The following is a 22,799-nucleotide window of genomic DNA, read 5'->3' on the forward strand; positions in this document are numbered from 1 at the left end:
TGTTGCATAATTTGCGTGAAGATCAGTTGTTTTTGGCAACCGATGGCAGTACGACAAAGTATAAGTTAGGCTTAATGGTGCTCCATGAGCAACGAGCACACAACCATTCCTCAGAATTTTAAACATTCTACTATAAGTAAACCCAGATATGTAGAAAACCAACCCCCTACAGGCCAAATCCCCCCACCCACCATTGCTCTCTCCCAGTCTAGAGAATACAGACTTTACAATAAGACAAACAGACACATAAGTGGGTTGAATTATCCAAGCCAGAGGTTTGCAATAAATACCATACTGTTCACTCACTGCAACCCAACACTTTTATCAGATAGCCCTCTATGCATGTCAAACATACATTCCTCCTTCATGGCAAAGGTGTTTACCAGAGTGTATATTGGATCTACTGTAACAGGTTGTTTGGGCTCAAAAGTTGGCTTCCAAACAGCAGGGGCCCCAAGTCCCATAAACACTTTAATACTGTGGTTCATTATGAGATTATACCCCCACCTGGTGGCCAATTTTAATAGAATAACAATGTTACTCCACCTTACAGTAACTTGTTAAAAACATTTACCAAAATCAGAATGGGAATAAATGACAATGAAACAAGCCTTCTTGTGCAACTTATCAACATTACATTATCAATACTTTTATACCACAAAGTGATAGAGCTCTGGTTATCAGTCAACATGAATTTCAAAGGTTAGGTTATGGGTTCATGCCAATTTATAATTAGCAAGCGTCCACAGCTTATGAATTACATGACCAATCTCTGTCCTTTGTGAAATCAAATCATACATGCTGTGACAAGTCTGATGACTATTGAAACATGAGGTGTCGGCTCATCTCTTACCTCTTCTAACTATCAAACCTTCAAGCGTCTTATCTTGACAAATTGAAAATGTAAACAATGCAGCTGCGAGCACGAGTCGTCAGTCTCTCACTGCTGGGTGCAGGGTCTTAATAGATGCCATCACAGGAAGATGGAAATCACCACTTTGAATACATTGGTCAACCAAAAGCAGCACTTACTTAATGAAAATGTCTGGGAACATAGCCATATTAGCCTAATCGCTTGCCGAATATAACTCGGATTTCCGCATTAACGAAATACACAGCAAGGAACACCATCTAGCGATGAAGCATACATTTTTTTCAGTTTGCTGAAACATCCATTCAGCCCATGTAGCATTTGGCTGCCCAGTGCATTCAAAAGGGATTGTTTCTTTCAGTCCATTTGTGTCCACTTAAAAAATAAACCATTATTTAGTTTTATGGAAGGGTCTTAGCTATACAGTAACATTGCAAAATGATGTTACATTATCTGAAAGTCACAAGTAGAGACAGGATGTCACATGCTCACACACACACACACACACACTCACATGCATACTCACACACGCACAGACAAGAACAGACAATTAGACAGGCATTCATGTTACGGTTGGCTCAACACTCCACCACTGTCAAGTACTTTATTCACAATAAGGTCATTTTCTTCTTTAAAAAATCATTTTTAATATACAACACAATTTTTGACAAGACAACTCCGTTTACAGCTAAATTTGAGCTCTTGAGTTCCAGCTTCTCTCATAACCAAAGCAAGCACGTAGATGATGGAGAGAGAGGGGGAGAGAGAGAGCAAGAGAGAGAGAGAGAGAGAGAGGAGAGGAGAGATGGACTGAGGACAGATGGGAGAGAAATAGTTGTTAGGAGAGAGAGAACGAGAAAAGACAGACAGGAAGGAGAAAGAACTACGCTTAGTATGATTTCTGTACTAAGAACCAAATTATTCATCAAATAAAATTAGAAAATAATAGTAATAATTAAAAAAAAAGTAAGAAAGTAAATGTAGAAGAAAAAAAAAAAAAGAGCCGAGGTGTGCCGGGGATGCTGTATCCATGGCGACCTCACATGCACGTCTGTTTTTTTCCCCCATCGCTTCTGCCCTGCTTTGCCGTTTCACAAGTCCACATACACAAACACGCACTCAGGCAAACTTGAGTGTGTGCGTCCCCTCCCCTCCCCCCCACCGTGTTCCAAGCGAGTGTGCATCCCAGAGGAGGGGGTAAAGGAGCGAGGGTGGAAAAAGGAGAGAGGCAGGGAGGAGCAAGAGGGAGCGAGAGGGAGCGTGGGAAGGGCGCAAGTCGCCCCCAACACATCTTCTCCCTCCTTCGCTCCCTCCGTCTCAAATCCTTCCTTCCTTTCTGAGAGCTGAAGAAAGAGTCTCTGTCTCCTGCATCACAGCTCAGCAGGTCATCCTCTGTCCAACTTGGCCACTGTGTGTGCGTGTGTTTGTGTCATATTTTTGTGTGTGTGTATGTATGTGTGTATATATATATATATACACATATATACATATACATATATATATAGATAAGTGATTCCGTATCCATGGAGAGTGTGTATTTTGGCAGGGGCTGGGAATTGAAGAGAAGCTGCTTTGAGTGGCTGTGAAGGAGGAGCTAGGTTGACGTTTAAAGATGAGGTCTGTGTTAATACTGTTATATTAGTGTACTTTACAGAACATAAATTAGTAGCAGAACATGACTTCTCGGGGGTGGGGTGGGGGCGGTGTGGGATCCTCATCTGTGTTTTTATGTGTGCAAGTCTGGGGAGTGAGTGGCAAGCGACAGGGAGAGACTTGAGAAGTCTGTCAGAATGGGTTGTGGTGATGGACAGAGATGACGAGGAGGAAGGAGGATAAGAGAAGAGATGGGCTCCCTTCCACGAAGGATGTACCCATCAGCCAATCAGCCCTGGGCTCCTCCAAGAAAAGGGTGCGGTGGGTGGCGCCACCTAGAGGACGAGAAGGGTCAACAGTGATCACACACACCAATTCCATCAGCAGGGTTTTTTTTGTAACTGACAACCCTACATTTTGTCCTTTTCAACTGAAGAGGTGGAACACCACATGGCCGAAACGACAAAAAGCAATCGTCTCAAATAATGAAACAATATTACAAAAAATATTTTGATAACACTAATTATTAAAAGACGTAATAGTTTGGCATAGCATTCCATTAATTGTTTAAGTAAGTGCTTCCCTCACACATATCAAAGTGCTCTTTAAATGTGGACTGCCCCTGGAAGTGTAGTTCGGGTGACAAGCTATTAACCTGAACTAGTTTTTAAGCAGAAATTAATAGGGCAATTTTGCCCCACTCGGTCTGATTTCCCCTTAACATTTCTGTTGCTGATAAATATACATTTGAAAGAGTGGCCGTTATCAGCCATGTGCGCATACCTGCTATCTAGAGATGTAAGTGTAGGTACGGGAAGGGGACCGCCCTTCTGGCTGCCCATTGGTCGAGACATTGAGGAAGTCCCAGATCAGAATGGTGTCGTCATGAGAACTGCTGATGATCTGGAACTCATCAAACTGCAGACGGAACACACGGCCCGAGTGCTCCTGGAACGCACGCACACACACACACTCAGGGCAAAGCATGGAAAATGATCTTGACACACAAGCGTGTGCATGCATGCAATCATAGGCAGGTCCGTGAACACACACACACACACACACACACACACACTTACCACTAGTGTGCGCAGACACAGGGTGCTGGCAGGGGCTCGTGGATCCAGGGCTGCTTGCAAGTCCCACACTTTGATCTTACTACAGAGAGAGAAACAAAGTGGAATTGATTTCAGAAGACATGACGTACAATATAAACCAGCATTTGGTCTGGTGTGAGTGTGAGGTGTGTATGTACGCATGGGTGTTTTTGACTGACCCGTCATAGGCCCCACTGACAATCCTCTTGTTGTCAAAGCGAATGCAGCGCACCAGCTCCTCATGACCCTCCAACACCCGCAAACATGCTCCACATTCTATGTCCCATAATCTGGAGTGAGAGAGAAATTAGAATATTATGATACAACGCTTTCAATACGTGTAAAAAAATAAAGTAGAGGAAGCTTTTACTTGGTATATAAGATTATTTTATTCAACACACAAAACGCATACCTGATGGTGTTGTCAGAGGAGCCGCTAACCACAAGACGGTCTCTGTACTGCAGACAGGCGATGCCCCGCTTATGCCCGTTTAGAGTGCGCACAAACTCACAAGTGCTGGTGCTCCATACCTACAGGGGGATAGAGGACTTAGAATTCTGGCCATTTTAAATATTAACAATTCAGTCAAATTGCATCGATTTCAATTCTACGATCCAACAACATAGATATGTAAACAGCAACTACTACTTCTAGTGTGACTTTTATGGATCTAAAATAATTTTGCAATGACTCTGGTGTGGTGTATTCACCAGTGAATCAAGCCTCTATTAACCCATTTTGGGCGGGAACCCCTATTTGTAACTATACCTTTCAGGACGGGAACCCCTTTTGGGGTTGTTGTTGCTATGTACAGTATATTAGCAACATAAATTTGTTGTCATTTTTGAATAAATATTTGAAGTCATTCAGAAAACTTAGGTCAGGATTTTGGCGTTTTTAGAGTCGGCCTCAGGTCTAAATGGGTTAAAGGAGAGGAGTGTTGGGATGCACAAGGCTCACTCAAAATAAACAGTGGATGAGGCTCATTATCGTATACCATCCTATTTATTTTCTTCACAGTTCACACCAAAGAAAGCAAGGTAGACCATAAAACTTGAATTACTTATTTGCAGTTGGATCACGTAACTTGGCTTTATTCTTTACATTTGTGGCACGCTTATGTTTCTCTGTAATGGACAATCGTCCCTAAAATTAGTGAGCATTGATGGTGGTTTTCATGTTATTTGCTGCTGGATCACATAATTATTCTCTCTACTGCATGATGGCATGCTGCTTATGTGTCTCTGTATGGGCAGATGGTCGGGAGCCTATTAATATAGAAGCATTTTTGTTGGTGGCACGTGTGGTTATGTTTAATAAAACTACAAGTTTACCTCTCTATACGTATATGTTGTGTCTTCTGTCTGTGTATGCATGTATTTCATGCATCAGTGCAAGTGATCGCATCAGTGTTGTGTGCTGCATGCATCAGAGAAAGCGCGTGTCAGAGAGAGATTAAATTAATTTGGTGTCGGGCCTTGGGTAGGGCTCAGGCTAATAAAGTAGACCCTTGCCGAGCTGGGGCTGGGCCAGGCTCAAACACTACAGGCCTGGGTTGGAGGGGGTTCGCAGCCCAAACCATTTCTTCTGAGAGGAAGAACCCAAAAGCTACAGACTGCAGTAAAACTTGCAAGGAGGGTTTAAAAAATCCATCAAGGTAGAATGAGACGTTTTTGCCTAGCAGCAATGATGACGACGCAACGCACAGAAGAATGCCCACTTCTGGTCAGACGAAGGAGGAGCCAGGCCCGGAGTCAACCCACAGTGCCTAGAGCCTCTTAGTGTCGCCAAAACTTGCTGTTAACATCTCATCTGCCACCCTAAACCCTAACCCCCTCATTAGCACGGTCTCTTACTCCCCTCAAGAGACAGTAGCATGCCAATTGGACACAGACCGGGGTCTGATCAGCCTCGGTCGGGTCGCCTGGAGGAGGGTGTCTGTTGCGAGACCCGAAACACCCAGTGATTCCAGGAAACAACACTGATGATGTGTCCAAGTTTGTGCATCAGTAGATGTATTTATTTAATGACAACCATACAACTGTAGAAAAGGCAAAGAAAATTCAGGTTTTAATGAGTAAAAGGAATGAGGGATATTTATTTGAGGTACCTGGTACTGCCAGACCCCTAGCGGTTGAAAGATCAGAGCACTACGTCACGCTAAACTTGGCCAATCAAAAAGAGGACAGAAGACACTCTTTTATGCCCATGTATGGACGAAAACGTTTGGAGAGGGGGACCGACAAAGCCTCATGTAGGCCCCCCTCTTGTATGCCCATGTATGGACGAAAACGTTTGGAGAGGGGGACCGACAAAGCCTCATGTAGGCCCGACCCCCTGGGTCTGGCAAAAATTACCTATGTTATAATTTCTCAAACAATAAATATGCTATATACATTTTGGAAATCATGTTAGAACAGATACATCCACTTCCCACCACCACGGAGGTCGTGGGTTCGAATCCACCGTGGTGCATCCGGCTTTGTCGAGCGTCTTTCGCATTTGAAGTAATTTTGATATGAGTATAAATTAAAAAGCAACGAATATTGTTGTCTACATATTCTGTAAATAGCTACATGGGAACATTCTCATTCTCCTATCGCCACCGTATATGGAATGCCCTCTCATCATCCATTAAAGGATATGAATCACTGCTTTCTTTCAAAACTAGCCAGGTAAAAAAAATATCAGGAAACAAGTGGAGTTAGATATGAATTAATACGGATTGTTGGCATTTATTTATGTTACTCGCCATGCCAATCACCATGTTCTGCCTTCAATGAAGTTGCTCAATTCCAAATCAGAAGACCCAAGAGTGGAAGCAAACAAAATATATTTTTTATTTTGTTCTTCTAAGATTTGAATAAAGCAAAATTAGTGAAGTCGTTTCAGTGTGTTGTGGAGGTTTTCATTAGATGCTTTATCTTCCTGCAACTGACTGTGTGGCTGTGCGCTTAATTTACTCAGTAAATGCATGGTTATGTATTCATAAGTAGGATATGACACGCAGATAGCAAATATCAAAATTGATGACTTGGACAATTTACTTGACTAATTGCAATAGCTAAAATGTATTAATCAATAAGATGGTCAACTACATGAACATGTGATAAATCCCAATTAAAATACATTTGACACCCTAATGCTTAACACCAACACAAGTAATTCTCATTGCTAGAAAAACTCATCCTGTTAAATTAAGCGAGGCTGGTGTGGCTGAAATGGGATTTCATGCTTTTCCGTTGCACGGTACCTACTAGACATGCCACGTCTGAGCGCTTTTTTGAGTTTCTATTGTCAGATACCAGTTACTTGGAGGTCCAAAGGGCATTTTTTTGCCAGACCCAAGGGGTCGGGCTTACATGAGGCTTTGTACCTGTTTCGTCCATACATGGGCATGTCACTTTGTCCTCCGGCCCCAGCCAAAAAAAATTCTGTCCCCCAAAAAAGTCTGTCCATACATGGGCATAGAAGGGACACACGTCGTGCGAAGCCCGGCCATTCATGGGCATAGACACAGGCTGACACGTCATGTGAAGTCTGGGTCTGGCAGAACCAGGTCTCCTGGTCTTGTTCGTGTCCATTCTAGCCGGGTTCTAGCCTAGGAAGGCTGATCAAGGCTAAGACGGGCCAAAATGGTGACGTGTAACGCTGTTGACTACTGAATGGTCAGAGAATCCTCACAGCTATGTCAACACACACAGAAGACAAAGGCACGGCATGATTCCATTGAAGACAACTGTGGAATCCAAATGACTGGTGTGGCGACTGAGAACTTTAATTCACGTATTTGTATTTTTGCATCTGTGAGGATGTCTGCCGTGAGTGTAACTGCTTGTGTTAGAATTCGATTAAGACTGCATTTGTTTGTCAGCGCTGCCGACTATTGATTGGTGCGAATCCGCGAAGCACCAAGCACACTCCAACCAACTGCAGGCAAATGCATCGATGGACGGATAAGCGCAAGTAACCGAGTCGCCATAAATTACAGCCACCCATTATTGTTTTATATGCATTTCGGATCTTCTTAGAGAAATGTCTCCCGTGTGTAATAAATGATGGTGTACAAATGGGTGAGTTTAGAGTCTAGACTGCACCATATTTTCTTGCATGGAACATTTTGTTGCATTTATTTTCATTTCATTTCAAGTACTATTATTAGAAAGATAGCCAGGGGTATTCAACCATTATGAAACGTTTAAACTAGATATATATAGATATATATATATAATAGAAATTAATCAACGGCTAGCAACTGTATGGTGCATCTCTTGCCTTAAAGTTACCAGAAACTGTTTTTGATGGGCTGTATGACTTAGCCTTGGTAAAAATTGAAGGGCTGGTGTCCATTATCTCCCATCGTGCCTATGCTGTAACACCCAATAGAGGCCTACTCTGATGCTCTGTGTGCACTGTGTTCACCTTGATGGTGCGGTCTCCCGAGGCGGAGACGATGTACTTGTCATCGAAGTCCACCACATTGACAGCAGCCCTGTGTCCCACTAGTACCCGCCGCAGGCTGATGTCGGTGGGCGAGGCCATGTCCCACACAGCGATGGAGCGGTCCTTCGAACAGGTCACCATGAGGCCGTTGGCGAAGCGGAGGTGGAGCACCGCCTCGTTGTGGTGGATCAGGGTGTTCAGCACCTCCCCCGACGTTACCTCCCACACCCTACCAGGAGGAGAAAGGGTGGAGGGGGGGGGGTAATGTAGGACATGGGGAGGAAGAAGAGAGTGTAGGGAAATTATGAGGTTAAAGGTGTTTGAGTGTTGCGGGGTAAAGGAACATTTCAAAGCGTGAGAGAAGTAAAAGACAATGAGCCGTGAGGAAAGAAAAGAGGAAAGATACGGGGCAAGAGGTTAGAATAGAGAAGACGTGAAATGGAACAGGAGCCAGGGAGGACAAAAAATGCAGACAGTGGAGAGAGAGTTGTGTATTAGGCTTACAATAGAGGACAGATAATTGTGTGAGCAAGCACACATACATGCTGGAGAATTAAGAGACTTTTTTTTTTATGTTGAACTTCATCGTTTGGGCAACAAGGATCAAATGCAGAACACACACTGGAAAAGCTGACACTTAAGCCTATAAACAAGTGCCCGTCAAACCGTTACCAAGGAAGTGAAGTCACCTTTTCCTTGGATACCGCCCAGTGAGCACAGCAGAAGTGTGAAGTAATAAGGAGGTAAATGCTGAGCTTCTGTGTGCGGTAGCCAGCTCAGAGTGCCAACACACACACACACACACACCAAAGAGATGCAAAGACACATTGCAAATGCATCAAATAATGTCCCTGTATCACACATACAGGATATACAGTTTATCTGATGGATATAATAAACTGAAAGTAAAATAAACAGATTTTTTTGCAATGATAAAGTGTACTAAAGGCTTAGGGTTCTTAAGGCTCTCTCTCTGTGGGTAGTACACATTAAAATCTTATTAACATTTTAGCTGAGCACAGATTCAAATGCTAACGGACTCCTCAGGGTCCCGGAGGAGGACGCCTCAGCCGCCGAGGTCTTTTTTTCTACTGGAGGCCGGGGCAGCCGGGGCCTACCGGCACTGGTTAGCCGCTTATTGCCTAGCTCCTGCTTCGAGGCGATTTTATACTCTGTCGCAGGACGGCGTCGCTGGCCGAAACAAAAAGGCTGATCCGCGAGCTCGTAGTGAGCTCAGACGTTTATTTTTATTCCACCGGGTGCGTTTAGCGGACGGTCGGCGTTCGCTAACCACCACCGCTAACCGCAAAATTACGTTTGAAAGTGGGCAGGGTTAACCCCCGAAATCCTAACCTACCACTTCACGAGCTGCCCCACTTGTAGCAATACTTTTTAGCAGCATTATACCACCATCTACTGGATTGTGGGATATGTGACAGACACCCTACCAGCCATGGGGAAAATGTTTGTCTGGCTACACGAGACACTACCTGCCTACCAGGCACTCCAAATTAACACAAGTGGCCGTATCTGCAGGTAGTAAGCAGGCATGGTGTTTCCGGTTTCTAGTCTGCACAATTGTTTTTGGTCATTGTACATTGTTTGTAGCCTACCCGTCATATTGTAATTGTATGCTATGAGTAAGCCGCACCTTGTTGAGTGCCGTTGTCATGTCGCGTTCTCTTTCTGTCTGTGTGTGTGTGTGTGCACTAGAGCTGTCAGAATTGGCCAAAAATGACTTTCGAATAGTCCTTTTAAAACACCACGAATGTCGAATGTAGATTATTTTTAATATAACATTTTGTATGCAGTAAAACTTAATTCAAACACAGCAGATGTCTCTTTCTGTATATGCGCCGGCCGCAGTTGGTGCTGAGAAACGTGCTCTCTTGCGAGATCAAATGAATGATTCATACTTTCATACTATTCTATAGCCTCATTTTAATAAAGCTGTAACGGTTTATACAAGCCCAGACTTATCTGGAGAACAGAGACGCATGTGCTGTGATGGAAGTTGGAACAATCTTTACCTCGACATGAAACGGGAAATTTTAATCCAACCAATCTGTTTTTGGTTTAAATCAAATTAAGGTAGACTACAAGATAAATGTGGCACAGAGGGAGTTTTACCGTGAGGGACAAAAACCCATACATGTTTTTACATTGTGTTTTCGGTGGTCGAGTCTCGTAAACGGTCTACCATCACTACCAAATGAATCACCCGTTTCAGCTTGACTTGATCATTTTGAATCAATTAAAGTGACGTTATGTGAGGATTAAACGTGCGTGCTTTCTAGTACAGAGCAAGTCAAAAGCCTACCGAGGCTACTGTAGTCTCTGTGCTTCCGTGTCTCTGTGTTTACAGCAAGGCAGAGATGATACATTCTTTGTTGTATGATGGTGTGCCGTGGCAAACACAGCTAATCTACCAGCCCACAACGCATTGCATCAGCAACGCATTGTGGACATGTAGATCGGCTCGCGTTTGTGAGCGACACAGTCGTACGATGACGTTAGGGGAGACTTCTCCGTTATGCCTCTCGTGAGATCAGCCACCATTTAAGGTTACATGCAAACAGTCTCGCGAGAACTCACGCAGCAGATAATTTTTTAATTTCATTATTTTATTTCGCAGGAATATGCCAATATGGAATATTAGTTGACAGCCTTACTGTGCACACGTGCAGCGACAAATAAGAATTACCACGAGAAGTTGAAAAATACAACATGTGACCATAATAATTATGTGACTCTCTCGTTGAGAGTCACAGCATATCGAGTTGTTCTCAATACGTTGATGGCTTGTTAAAGATCATCATTGAAAATGAGTTGAGTCCTGACTCCTTACAATGCTCTTGTTAAGTAGCCTAGGCTATGACGTTTGTTTTCAACAAGGGCCTAGGTTGAAAGGCTGCCCAAAGAAGTAGGCTATTGAGCCATAGATTTGCTTGAGAGGGGCACATGGGCTAATCAAATAACTATTTTCATGGGACATGGCGTCACGGACCCCCAGCGAATCACCCCAAGTTGGGGAACCCTGATCTACACCGTCCCCAGACCAGTAGTAGGGGTTTGCAGTGAATGGGAATACACAGACATGAAGGGTTGAAATTGGCATAACTACTCAATTGGAGAGAACATTTTAAAAGATATTATAAATTGTAGATCAAAATTGATCTGGTGTTTCATTTGATTTCCCTCTTCTTTTTTTTACACATATTAGGCTTTTACACAGAGGCCGTATTCAGTATCACATATTCAATACACACAATCTAACTTGTCATCTTGAGTTTGCCTCACAGCTAATACACAGACTATCGTTTCCGGCGACTGACCACTTCCCACCTATCATTCACATATAGAGGACCTGTACATTCAGCTGCGTGGGGGAAGTCATTCTATTGCATGCTTTAATTTTTATTTTATCGCAAACAACATGCGGGAATGTCAGCACAGCAGTGCTTGGTAACATCTCCGCTATGTCATGTCAATGATAAGACTATCTCCACACTACAGAGAACCCAATTCCTATATATCAAGCGCCTACTGTCAGCTCGCAAGGCACATACTGAGTGTACAATCTACTGAATGTGCAGAGAAACTATTATTAGAACAATTATTAGCACTCGCAGAAATGCTAGTCCAACTTTTGCCATTTTCTATTTTGAGGTCACAGACATTACATTTTCGGGGGCATATGTAACCAAAATGGTCGCAATTTCAAGCCTTGTGCAGCTCACAAGTTCAGATGTAGATCCTGTGGGTGATTAAGTCAAAAACAGATGTGAGGCGTAAAAAGTTGTTTGGCATCATCAGCACCCGTACAGAGCTATCTGCTGGCTTATCTGAATAATTATTGAAACAAAAAAAAATCCACGTTATAAAGCCAAACTTCTGTCCAATTTGCCTTTTGTCCAACTGTCATGTGGGAAAGGGTTCAGGCAGAGTTGTATGCTTGGTTAGACAGATTGCGCTTCGTTCCCTATATGGAAAAAGGTGGAAGAATGGTGAGAATAGAGAAGTTTAGCTTCTCTACAAGACTGGCAGACATCGATGAGCAGGATGCTTGCTTCCAATTACATCCGTCTCAAAGGCTTGCACTTTCAAGTCTTGGCTCCTTTCTCCACTGAAATGCTCTCATAGTGCAATATTTGCTTGCGTATGTATGTATGTATGTATGTATATATATATATACACATATACATATATACACACACACACACACCCTCCCCCAAGTGTGCAATATTCTGCATGAGACCCTGCCTGGATCCCTGAAATGAAGCATTGGCAGCAGGAACTACATACTGCCAGGGCAGGGACAATAACTGCATTATCACGGTTATGTGATGTACACCGCGGTGTGATGAATGTCACCATTATACAGGTCTTTCTTATTCCTTGGTGAAGTGCATATGGTGTGCGATATGGTTGTGGCGGGTGTGGTTAACTGCCAAGACACGTTTTTTTCACCGCAGTGAGAAGAAATCCACACTGTCCCGGCCCTACAAACTGCAGTGACTTGTTCGCGTTGTATTTAGCAAAGCTGCAGTGTTCTTTAAAGATTATTCCTAAGCCACTCCTGGTTTAGCAAATCATTGAAGTCATCAGTATATGGCTTGCGCTGTTGCCTGCAATGTTTGATGTATTATTTTTCACACATTAATATAAAACTACTTTTATGTGCCATACCTGACAGTGGAGTCAGAGGAGCCGGTGACGATGACCCTCTCATCATACTGCAGACACAGCACTGAGCCTGTGTGACCCGTCAATATCTTCAAACACTCCAACGACTGCTTATCCCAGATCTGTACAGAAAGACAGAGATGGGAGGGATCGGAAAAGACAGAGGAGCAAGAAAGGGCATAGAGAGAGAAGTGGGAGAGCGAGAGCATGGAATTGATGCAAGCCAGAGTGAGATGGGGGGACAGAAAGATAGAAAAAAAAGATCGGGGAAGAGAGAGAAAGCACAAGAGGGAGGATAGTAGTTAAGAAAGTGGTTGTGAAAAGGTAGCAGATTTGGGTCAGGCAAAGAATGGCCTGAGCTCACAGTATTGTTCATGCCCCATTTCCCCACTGGTGTGTGTGTGTGTGTGTGTGTGTGTGTGTGTGTGTGTGTGTGTGTGTGTGTGTGTGTGTGTGTGTGACACACACACACACACACACACATTTCTTCTTGTACAGTACATTAGCCTCCTCAAGAAAAAAAACAAAAAACAAGACAAATCCCTCTCTCCCTCCATCCTCCCCTCCTTCTCGTCTTTTCTCCCAGGCCTGACGGATAGGGGGGGCACATAGCAAGTCTGGAGATGAGTCCTTTTATCCCATAATTCACTTGTGTTCTGTCTGACTGTCTACTGGTTCACCTCAGCTCCACAGACGGCAATAACAATGGGATGATAAGCTGCTCTGGGCCGTGCAAAAGAACACACACACACACACACAGGATGGAAAAAGGTACACAGGTGCACACACACAAGTACCAACATGCACGCCTTGCCGTTCTCGCAATCACACATGCTCACTTTTACCGTTACTGTCTCGCCTGCACTTAAAGTCACAGAGACACTACAGCAGTTACCTTGATAGAATTATCCCTAAGGCCGCTGATGATCTTGTCATCGTCATACTGGAGGCAATAGACGCCTTTACTGTTCTCCGAGCGACATTGGATCCTCTGCAGGTTGTGTCTGCCACACCGCCAGTTAGCTTCGATAGTCTGGAGAGGAGGAAGAGGAAAAGACAGTGAGACGGAAATGCAGAACGAGTGGAGGCAAATCCCCCCCCCCCCCCAACCCTTAGGGCAAGGAGAGGGGAAACGTGCAGATTCAGAAGCGTGTGTATTATTAGCAAGGACAAAAACAGATGTGAGATCTTCTGGGGTGGAAAATGGGAATGGGGCGTGTGAGACTAGAATAGTGTTGTTCTACACTTTTAGCTTGGAATATACCTGGGGGTGTGTGATACGACGATAATAACTGAACGATTAAATTAAAATGTCTCCACGATCTGCATTTTCAGAGATTGTATAGGTCGTGATACAGTGAGTATCCCTACAGTGAGGACCCTTACACACCGGGGGCGATTTTTCCATGCGAATAATACGTTTTTTTTTTTAACCTTATAAAGTCAATGCAAGCTTCCATGGAGCGAAAAAGCGAAGCGAAAAAGCGTCTTTTAATTATTCGGAACAAGTCCGAATTTTGCGTATATTCGCATAATCGCCGGTGTGTAATGACCTTAACACATTGACCGCCGGGCCCGTAGTTCTACGGGCCGTTAAATCCAACGGTAAAGCGCCGATCCCGTAGCCTACGGGCTGTGGTGCTTTTTCCTTTTTTTCGAGTACGGCACATTTCATTGTAACACCACCGGAAACAGAATTATTTGGGATCCGGTTTTGACGATCACGCCGGCTCCCATTCTAAAGCGCACACTGAAACTCAATTCTCTTCCTGTCGTTTTTTCTCCTCGCTGATCACTGTTTAACCTAAACCGTTCTAACTACAACATGGATACCCCGTTTGACACGTGGTTTGGACTGGTACACGCAGGGAGATGTCGCCGATGTAAACAGACCGTGTACGGCTCAATCTTAAGGATTTTAACAAGATCTATGGCGACGTGAAAAAAACAAAAATAAAACGTTGGCACTGGTGAGTACATTATGAGATTAACCTCTGGCGGTCAATGTGTTAAGAGTTGCAATTCTATAACTTAATTCATACTCTAGTACGATCTTTTTCGTTCGCCAAAAAGAACAGATCTACAAGCTAACAACGGGTCACGACGAAACAGTTTGCTCGAAAATATGTTATTTTTGTTCATACACGCATTCAAAGTTCCCACCCCCTTTTTTTGTACACTCTTGGAAGCGAAGCGATAATAGACAGACTCGGAGAGTCAGACACTGAAGAGTTGGTCCCTAAAAAGAACACGACGTCGGTCGTTGGAACCATTTTGGATATTCCAAAACCGACACAGTGCAAACAATATTTGCAAAAATGAACCTGTTTAAACACCTCAAATGCAAGCACCACAAACAGTATAGAGTCAAACAGAGCCAACGAAACAGACCCATAAGGGTCCATTTGTAGAGTTATAGTTAAACAGGAAATTTGTTTGGTTGTACAGTTATTCAGTAAATTGTCTAAAATGAAAACATTATTGTGATAAGATTGTGGAACATAATCTTGCCTGGAATAAATCGTGACCAATAAATAATAGATAAATGTAGCACATGCAGAGGGAAAATAACATCTGCCAATAGGATGAAGAGGGGGCTTGTAAACAAAGTAAAGTACTACAGAGGTGTTTTTGAAATATGCTTTTTTGGACTGTGACAGCAGATTGGCTGTAACCTCTTACCTCTATGTCTTGGATGATCTTGGGATAAAGAGAGTGATAGTAGGAGTTGGGTGGGACTTCTGTAGTGCGGTTTTTAAACAGGTACTTTTCCCTTTTGGAAATGACAAATAAAATAAATTAGATAAGCACATGCCCTGGAAACCTTATACATAAAAATCTGACAACGGAGACTGACCTAAGTTAAAGTAGCAAAAGTCAATCCCTTTCTCTTGTAGGATACTCAATATAGTCAGGTGTTCAACTCTAACCACTAAAGAAAAAGAGAATGATGCACAGAGCCTCAATAATTGGCGGACCACCCTGAATAAGTACACAAGTTCACTTCAATTACATTTCTGCGAAAGTGCGAATGCCAGTAACTAAATGATTCCCCTTCCCATGTTATCACTAGAGGGGAACCAACCCCTTGTCTTATCGTGCGACTGTGTTCACTCTCACCACTGGTGTCTCTCGGACAGGCCCTTCCAGAGGGGGTCTGTGCGGACCATACGCTCAATGAGTTTCTTCCACAGCATGCCCTCCGAGATCACCCTCTGCCACTCCTTGCACACCAGTTCTGCCGAGCACAGCGAGCGGGCATCCAGGAAGGACAGGATGTTCTCTGCTATATGGTCCAGGCCCTGGGCTGGTGGGGTGGGGTGAGAAGGAGAAGAGTTGAGCCTGTATGTATGTATGTATGTATGTATGTATGTGTGTTTTTGTTATGAGAGGGAAACGTCAACTCCCTACTGTGTGCATGAGCATAAAGTCATCCTGTGTGTATGTCAGTTACTGTGCTCGTACAGTGACAATGCATTTTGTATGGAAGTCAGATTTGATGTCTGAGTAACTGTGTGTGAGATATTCTACCTGGCAACGCAGTGATGAAGTCCCTCTGCAGCATGGGTTTGAGGTAGGAGTTGATGTGGCCGTGTTGGTAGTGGCACATGCGGGAGATCAGGTGCTCCACAAACTCCACCTGGTCGGCTTCCGACCACTGGTCAAACAGGGCGATGCAGTGTTCCTTCTCTTTCTCATAGTTGCCCTCTGATGGACGCTTACGAGACCCCGTCACCGGACCGTTACTAAGCTAAAAAAGACCAACAGAGCACAGGTACAGGTTTAATAACTGTTCACAAACCCACTTAAACATTCACAAGAAATTTGAATCATTAACATGGCTGGGTGTGGAAAGGTTCAATGCTCTGAATCAAAAAAAAAAATCTGGATGTTATACTGTAACTCTTGGAGATGTGACACTTTACTGTTTAAAATAAACAACATATATTGAGGGAGGCTATAGGCTTTGCACAACTGATCATGTATCACAAAATATTACAATAGAAATGTTCAGATGGTTAATGTGTGCTGCAGCATGTATAAAAACATAAAGTCATAGGCAGTCAAACTACAATGTAAGTATTGCACCTTTTGTCAATAGTCAAAATATCAACACCTCCCTCGTAAGATGGCCTAATCAACCGCCACAACAACATTGTGACAGTTGCCACCTCCTGCCAACAGCATTGGAAACAGGAATATTTCTACCCGAATGAATAATGATACCATTAAAAGGTATAATTCGTGTCACACGAATACTCCTCAACACAGCATTTATTTTCTTGCCCTGTAATCTGTATTTTTCAACTGCTGAATTTCCCTTGAGGGATCAATAAAGGTTGTATCTCATCTAGTTGAATATACAGTAGCATGTCCATAAGAGATAAATAATATAACAAAATAACTACCAACACTTATCACAAGATCACAACCATTTCACCACTATGCTTAATTACCTGTAAAAATAAACAAACATTGATAGATATATTTCGTTTTTTAAAACAAAGCAACTTTTTATTTTTTTCATTACAGGCTGACATACTGAAATTAAATGCCATATCTGAGGAGCTCTTCCTTTTAATTATATATTTGATAAGAATTTAGTTCTCATTCATCACACCCTTACATGTCTAGTGTATTTGCTTTTTTTTTAAAGAACAGAGTTGCATGTACAGTAGTTTGTAACAAATTCAACCATATGGCCGTCAATCTATACGGACAGTTTTTAAAGCTATATATTAAAGCTTCTTCTTTTCCATTTTTATAACCTTTTCACTACTTCTATGCAGATTAATGCATGGCCATGTGGGGTGTGCACACCTTGAGAACTGTGTTCTTCTTTGGCGACAGGTCGTCTACGAGGTTCTGTGACTCCATCCCCGACATATTCTGTGGAGACAGGGGAAAAAACACAAGGCAGGGGTGGCTTAGTTAGCATCGGATTCATTGACTTGGTGTGTGTGTATATTGTTTTTATCAAAGACACTAAAAAAGCCAGGTCAACGGCGTGGACAGCGCTGAATAAATAAGAGTAGCGCAAACACAGCCAAGGAAAGGGTAGCGAATATGATTTCTGGAGCGTACACGCACGCACACACACAGTTAACTAATAGACTAATGCAACAAAAAGAATCTATCTGCTTTCTTGTCTGTGATGTGGCCTAAGCAGTCTGGACAGGAAATTAAACTGCAGCATCTTGGGTATGTCACTGGCAGCAGCTCAGACACCGGTGTAATGAAACTAGAATCAGACAGTGGCTTTCCAGCGCAAACAAGAGAAAAGAATAGACAAACACATGGTGGAGGTAACTGGATCCCACACATGTACATAGCATGACTGAAGATGGAATGTGATTTACTTCCTGCTACCGGTGAATTGCATACAAGCAACATTTGTACCAATACCACCTTCAAACAAAAGGTGGCTTCGAAAAATAAAACTTTCAACTGAGCTGCAGGCTGACAACGTTGTGACCACAGTGATGATTTCATCAATATTTCCCAAAGCAATACTTTGCGAAGGTAAAACAACTTGTCTTCTTGACACAGCCATATCGGTCACATTGATTAGACGTTTAAGTGGATATTATGGTTTCTGATAGAAAATACAATCTTAAAGTTATAAATTAGGAGCTGTACGTGCGACAGAACACTGTTTTTTTCTGGGCTTTTGTATTCATTGCTGACTAAGAAGACCACAGACTATGTGAGAGGACAGGCCATAAACAAAATGAGGGTCATTAAGTCAATATGTTCCAAAGTATACAGTCTCTATATCCCACACATCCCTTTAACCCAGACTAAAGAAATCTCAAGAAATGAACAGTGACCAAACAATCTGTGTGACAGCATAGTGCAATCTATTAGACACACCACAGTTTCAACTACAGGACGATTCACATCTTTTCTCATATTGTAATTTCGCTTATAGTCTTCTTTGGGCATGGATAGCACTGTAATACTTCAGAGGTTCAGTGCTGTCCTATGGGTACCTAATCTCCAAATTGAGAAAACTGGACACACAACCTCTGCCTGCAAGAGGGTCAATGCTATCACATATCTGTGAGAGTGAGTGTGTGTGTGTGTGTGTGTGTGTGTGTGTGTGTGTGTGTGTGTGTGTGTGTGTACGCGCCATGGTCAGAGGCTTTGAAAATGTTCATCTAGGAGAAACGGGTAAAATCGAGGTTCAACTGTCTATATACACAATAATGACCCATGTGTTACTTGTTCCCCAGAGTCCAAAACTTTGGCATTGGGTGTTTATACTTGGAGACATTGACCAGAACCAACAGAAAGCCCCTCCAGATCAAAAAGCAGTGCCCATCACCAACACAAACAGACACACGGTCAGGTATCAAGACCAGTGCAGACACTAGACAGGACAAGCAGGCAGGATGGGCTTGCTGGTAGTGGTGGTGGTGACCATGCAGAGCATAAAGACAGATGTACTGATAGACCACATTAAGCCAGGAAGGCACAGGCAAGCATGTAGCCTCTCAGAGCTGGAAGGAGACCCCCCCCCACCTCAGTCCTCACACCTCCAGGTAGAAAAGAATAAATAAACATTGCTCCTCAAATTTGGGGGTTATTCTCTGGTACCCCCCCTAACTTAATCATCATACACAATGATGACGAGTCATTCCATCCCGATATCTTCAGCTTATGGGGGTAAAATACTCCATATGTCCATTGTCCAATTATTTTTTGCTTCATAATGTTGTCCAATTCAGGTACAACAAAAACTAAAGTTTCATGAAGCTGTAGAGGGGTTACACTAAATGTGGGCCATCAAAGCAGAGATTCTGTTTCTCAACCAGAGAGGGCTGGGGGGACACCAGAGATGAACTCCAGAGCAATGTGCTTTTGATGGGCAAGGAAAGGAAGACAGAAGGTGAGAGAGGGTAGACAAGGGGGTGTGAGGGGTGTAAGGAGGAGTGGGTGATGAGAGGTATAGGGAGTGGGACAGGGCATAAGGATAGGAGGGGCAGCAGAATTAAGAGGAGAGGCAGAACCTGGTTGTGAGCCCGGGTGGAGGGGATGCTCTGCAGGCACCTGAGTGCACACAAACTCTCAGCCACCGAGGAGCAGCCCAGCCAGAGAGAGCGAGGCACAGAGCACTGTGTGAAAGAGAGAGAGGGAGGGAGGGAAGGAGAGGAGAATGAAGGGGAAGAGGATAAGAGAGGAGGAGACAAGTTGGGAGGTAAAGGAAAGAAGGGGAATTGATGAGAGGATGGGTGGAGGCAAATGAAGGAGATATATGGATAGGTGTAATGGTGGTGAGGGGGGAGGAACAAGACCGGTGGAGTGTGTCAAAAAAAATATATATATAAATTAAAAAGTGAGTGGAGATTGGAATTGAGAGGGAGGAGGGGTGTAACCATCGAGAGTGAGGGGAGAAGAGGGAAGAGGAGGTGGGGTAGTGAGGGGGAAAAACCAGTATTAGAGCTACACGCACATTGGCACAGTGAGCGCAGGAACACACATCCCTTCACACACAAGATATAGACTGACACAAACACACATACAGAAGCATTATTAGACATGAAGTGGACAGGGATAGGTCGAGGAGAGGAGGAGCTGTGGGGGCATTGGTCACTTTAATGTTTATACATAATACCCTACCCACTGTTCTGCCATCCCCACTCTTATGAGTGGTTAGTGAAAAACGCGGGGACAAAACACACGCCACATGGAATTGTAAACAAACACGATGTAGGCCTGTACAATCTTGGCTCTACACAAGTGTGATTGTGAATGTTAAATACATGTATGGCTAAAATTGTTATGTAATATTTGAGTTTATTAGTGTCTAATACCAAATATACTACACATTTGTAGTAAGGGACATTTCATGTGAATGACTAAAATGGTACACCTGAGGCACTTTTTTTAAAATAGTCAATGGCAATATTACTTTTACATACTGATAATCAATCACCTGTTACTACAAGCCTTTTAAGATGGTATGAAACAATGTTCAAATGAAAGTGGGATGAGATGATCTCATGACTGCATCCTGTAAACTTCAGTTCACCACCATAGCTTAATTGAACAACAAACAAACAATAAGTGGTTTTTCAGTTGTCCCTCTCCGTTATAATATGCAAGAACTAACATTAGATGTGTGGACAGGACAAAACAATTGCAACCAGTGGCCTTTATTATTTACGACCAGGAATATTGGGGTTTAACAAAAACCTACCAATTTCCTAAAAGCACTCCCTTTCAGGCCTGGCGCTAACGTAAGAAAAATACACAACGAGATTGTCAACAGAGGTAAACAATTTCGGATTCAAATCCGCAAACTTAAGTTCCCAAATATATGTGGCCACAAATCCAAGCAATACCACACAACTAATATACCCAACTGTGGGCTTTTCAAGTTCCAACAAATTGGCCAAATGTGTAGTAATGTGAGCCACAGGCACAGCAACCAAACGGTTTCATATAATCACTTTGACCCCTATGATGCTGGCTAGCAAGCTAATATTAGCCACTTAGCTAGCTAGCAGCTCAACATAATTTTATTTGGAAGACGGTAAACCGATACCATTAGTTCTACAACTTCCCACCGGGCGACAAACAATACAAGTGACTGGCTGTTTTTGTGTCGGAAAAAAAACAACAACAAAAAACAACCCCGTTAGTTAAGCAGTAAGTGGGCTGTTTAAGGTTCAGATAATGGCTGTCAAATGGGACTAGTTTTTTTCTTTGCATGCTAGCTAGCCTGTTAAGCTAATCGCTCGCTGTGTGAATGAAACAGCAACACACTTCCTTCTACGCACTTCTCAAAAATATAAACACACACACAAGCAGCACATTGCACTTTTAGCTAAACACATCTCTCCTGCGAGACGATGCGTTTTATCATGTCGTCCACCCACCAAAGACCGAGTAAAAGTTACCTCAAAGTAATGTGGTTTTAAAAAAAAACAACAACCACCCTTTTAATACGAGGTGCTTCGTACCCAGCTAGCCAATATTAGCTTAGCTAGCCATAAGCTAAGGCTTTTTTTTATGCTAGTCGCACGAGCCTTTCGCTTACACCAAACCCTTACCCTAAAAGTGATTGCCATCCGAAAAATGTTCGGCCATAAGACGCAAGAACACTTCCGTTGTTTAAATGAATGATTTGGTCGAACTCGCCGTTGGTGTGACGGGGTATAAAAAGGAGCGTTAGGCGGCAGCAGGGCCCGCACCGGGCAGCCAGTGGCGCAGCGTCACCGCAGTGAACAACTACCCCGACAACACTCGGCTTTCTCCGGGCCCACGACTCTTCAATAACCTTTCGACTGGCTTACTTTTAAACTATACCGAATATAATGCGTTTGGGTGACAATTATTTGAACGTAGCTGTCGTCGTTCACCCAACAGAAGAAGAACATTCGTGGCATATATATATATATATCGATCATTTCAGGCCCTCCTCCCTCTTAATTTCTGGTCGCCCCCTCCTCCTCCTCCTTCTTTCTCCTCCACCTCTACCGACGAGCGAGCGGCTCCAGCCCCCCGTTCCTGTCGTCGAATCGAGTTCGGTGCCATAATTGTGTGGTTTAGATTCATAATTAATACCGGGATGCCACATCCAAACGAATCTTACCATTAATTCCAACGTTTTGTCCTCCATCTCCGGTTCCATGTTGATCAGATCAGATCCCCCCCGAAACTCGCTCTGAAAATGGAAACCCAGCCCTGCGTCGGCGGCCCGCAAATGCAAGAGACGTCATTCACTTCGCTCAGCCACACACCGCTTGGAGGAGCCGTGTCAAAGGGAGTGGGTGGGGGATGGTGACGCCGACATGATGAAGAAGAGTGCCGATTGGACGGGTTTTGTCAAAAGGGGCCGGTTTAATTGCGTTGCCTTTTATTGATTGGCTTACCGTGCTACCAAGGCTTCCCCGGTGACTCCCACAAACAAAAGGGCAAACGGATGAGGATGCTGTTGCTATCCTGAGGAGGAATACACCAAGGCATGATCAATCATCCGCATAGCTTTTGCCGTGATGCTGCAGGATGTTGCGTTTAATATGTGATATGAAGTAAAAAATAAAATGAAATAGATGCTAGTTAAAAAATAAAAATAAATCATACACATGAATGATTTAGT

General features: G+C 43.4%; 1 protein-coding gene across 2 annotated transcripts; it reads right to left on the reverse strand.

Moving 5' to 3' along the window:
• Window positions 1-1,460: 1,460 nt before the first annotated feature.
• LOC308075525 (F-box and WD repeat domain-containing 11-B) lies at window positions 1,461-22,474 on the reverse strand. 2 transcript variants are annotated; one of them, XM_080415453.1, is made up of 13 exons: window positions 22,293-22,474; window positions 17,513-17,581; window positions 16,223-16,442; window positions 15,812-15,998; window positions 15,374-15,464; window positions 13,587-13,724; window positions 12,695-12,813; window positions 7,985-8,234; window positions 3,974-4,092; window positions 3,741-3,851; window positions 3,544-3,622; window positions 3,248-3,412; window positions 1,461-2,799 (listed from the first exon to the last, which is right to left on the reverse strand). In XM_080415453.1, the coding sequence occupies exons 1-12, from the start codon at window positions 22,329-22,331 to the stop codon at window positions 3,251-3,253; spliced, it is 1,584 nt and encodes a 527-aa protein (XP_080271579.1). In that variant the 5' UTR covers window positions 22,332-22,474; the 3' UTR covers window positions 1,461-2,799; window positions 3,248-3,250. The 2 variants fall into 2 exon arrangements, with proteins under 2 accessions (XP_080271579.1, XP_080271580.1); XM_080415454.1 differs by lacking the exon at window positions 22,293-22,474 and adding an exon at window positions 21,751-22,071.
• Between the last annotated feature and the right edge of the window lie 325 nt (window positions 22,475-22,799).

Source organism: Gymnoscopelus braueri (genome assembly GCF_963280865.1).
Source record: "Gymnoscopelus braueri genome assembly, chromosome: 20".
Classification (NCBI taxonomy): domain Eukaryota; kingdom Metazoa; phylum Chordata; class Actinopteri; order Myctophiformes; family Myctophidae; genus Gymnoscopelus; species Gymnoscopelus braueri.

Excerpts from the sequence above, each read along its gene's own strand:
- LOC308075525 (XM_080415453.1), bottom strand. The coding sequence starts at position 22,331 with ATGGAACCGGAGATGGAGGACAAAACGTTGGAATTAATG. Across the intron at positions 16,443-17,512 it reads AGAAGAACACAGTTCTCAAG|CTTAGTAACGGTCCGGTGAC; the intron begins GTGTGCACACCC and ends GGTCTTTTTTAG. Across the intron at positions 3,623-3,740 it reads GTCAGTGGGGCCTATGACGG|TAAGATCAAAGTGTGGGACT; the intron begins GTCAGTCAAAAA and ends CTCTCTCTGTAG.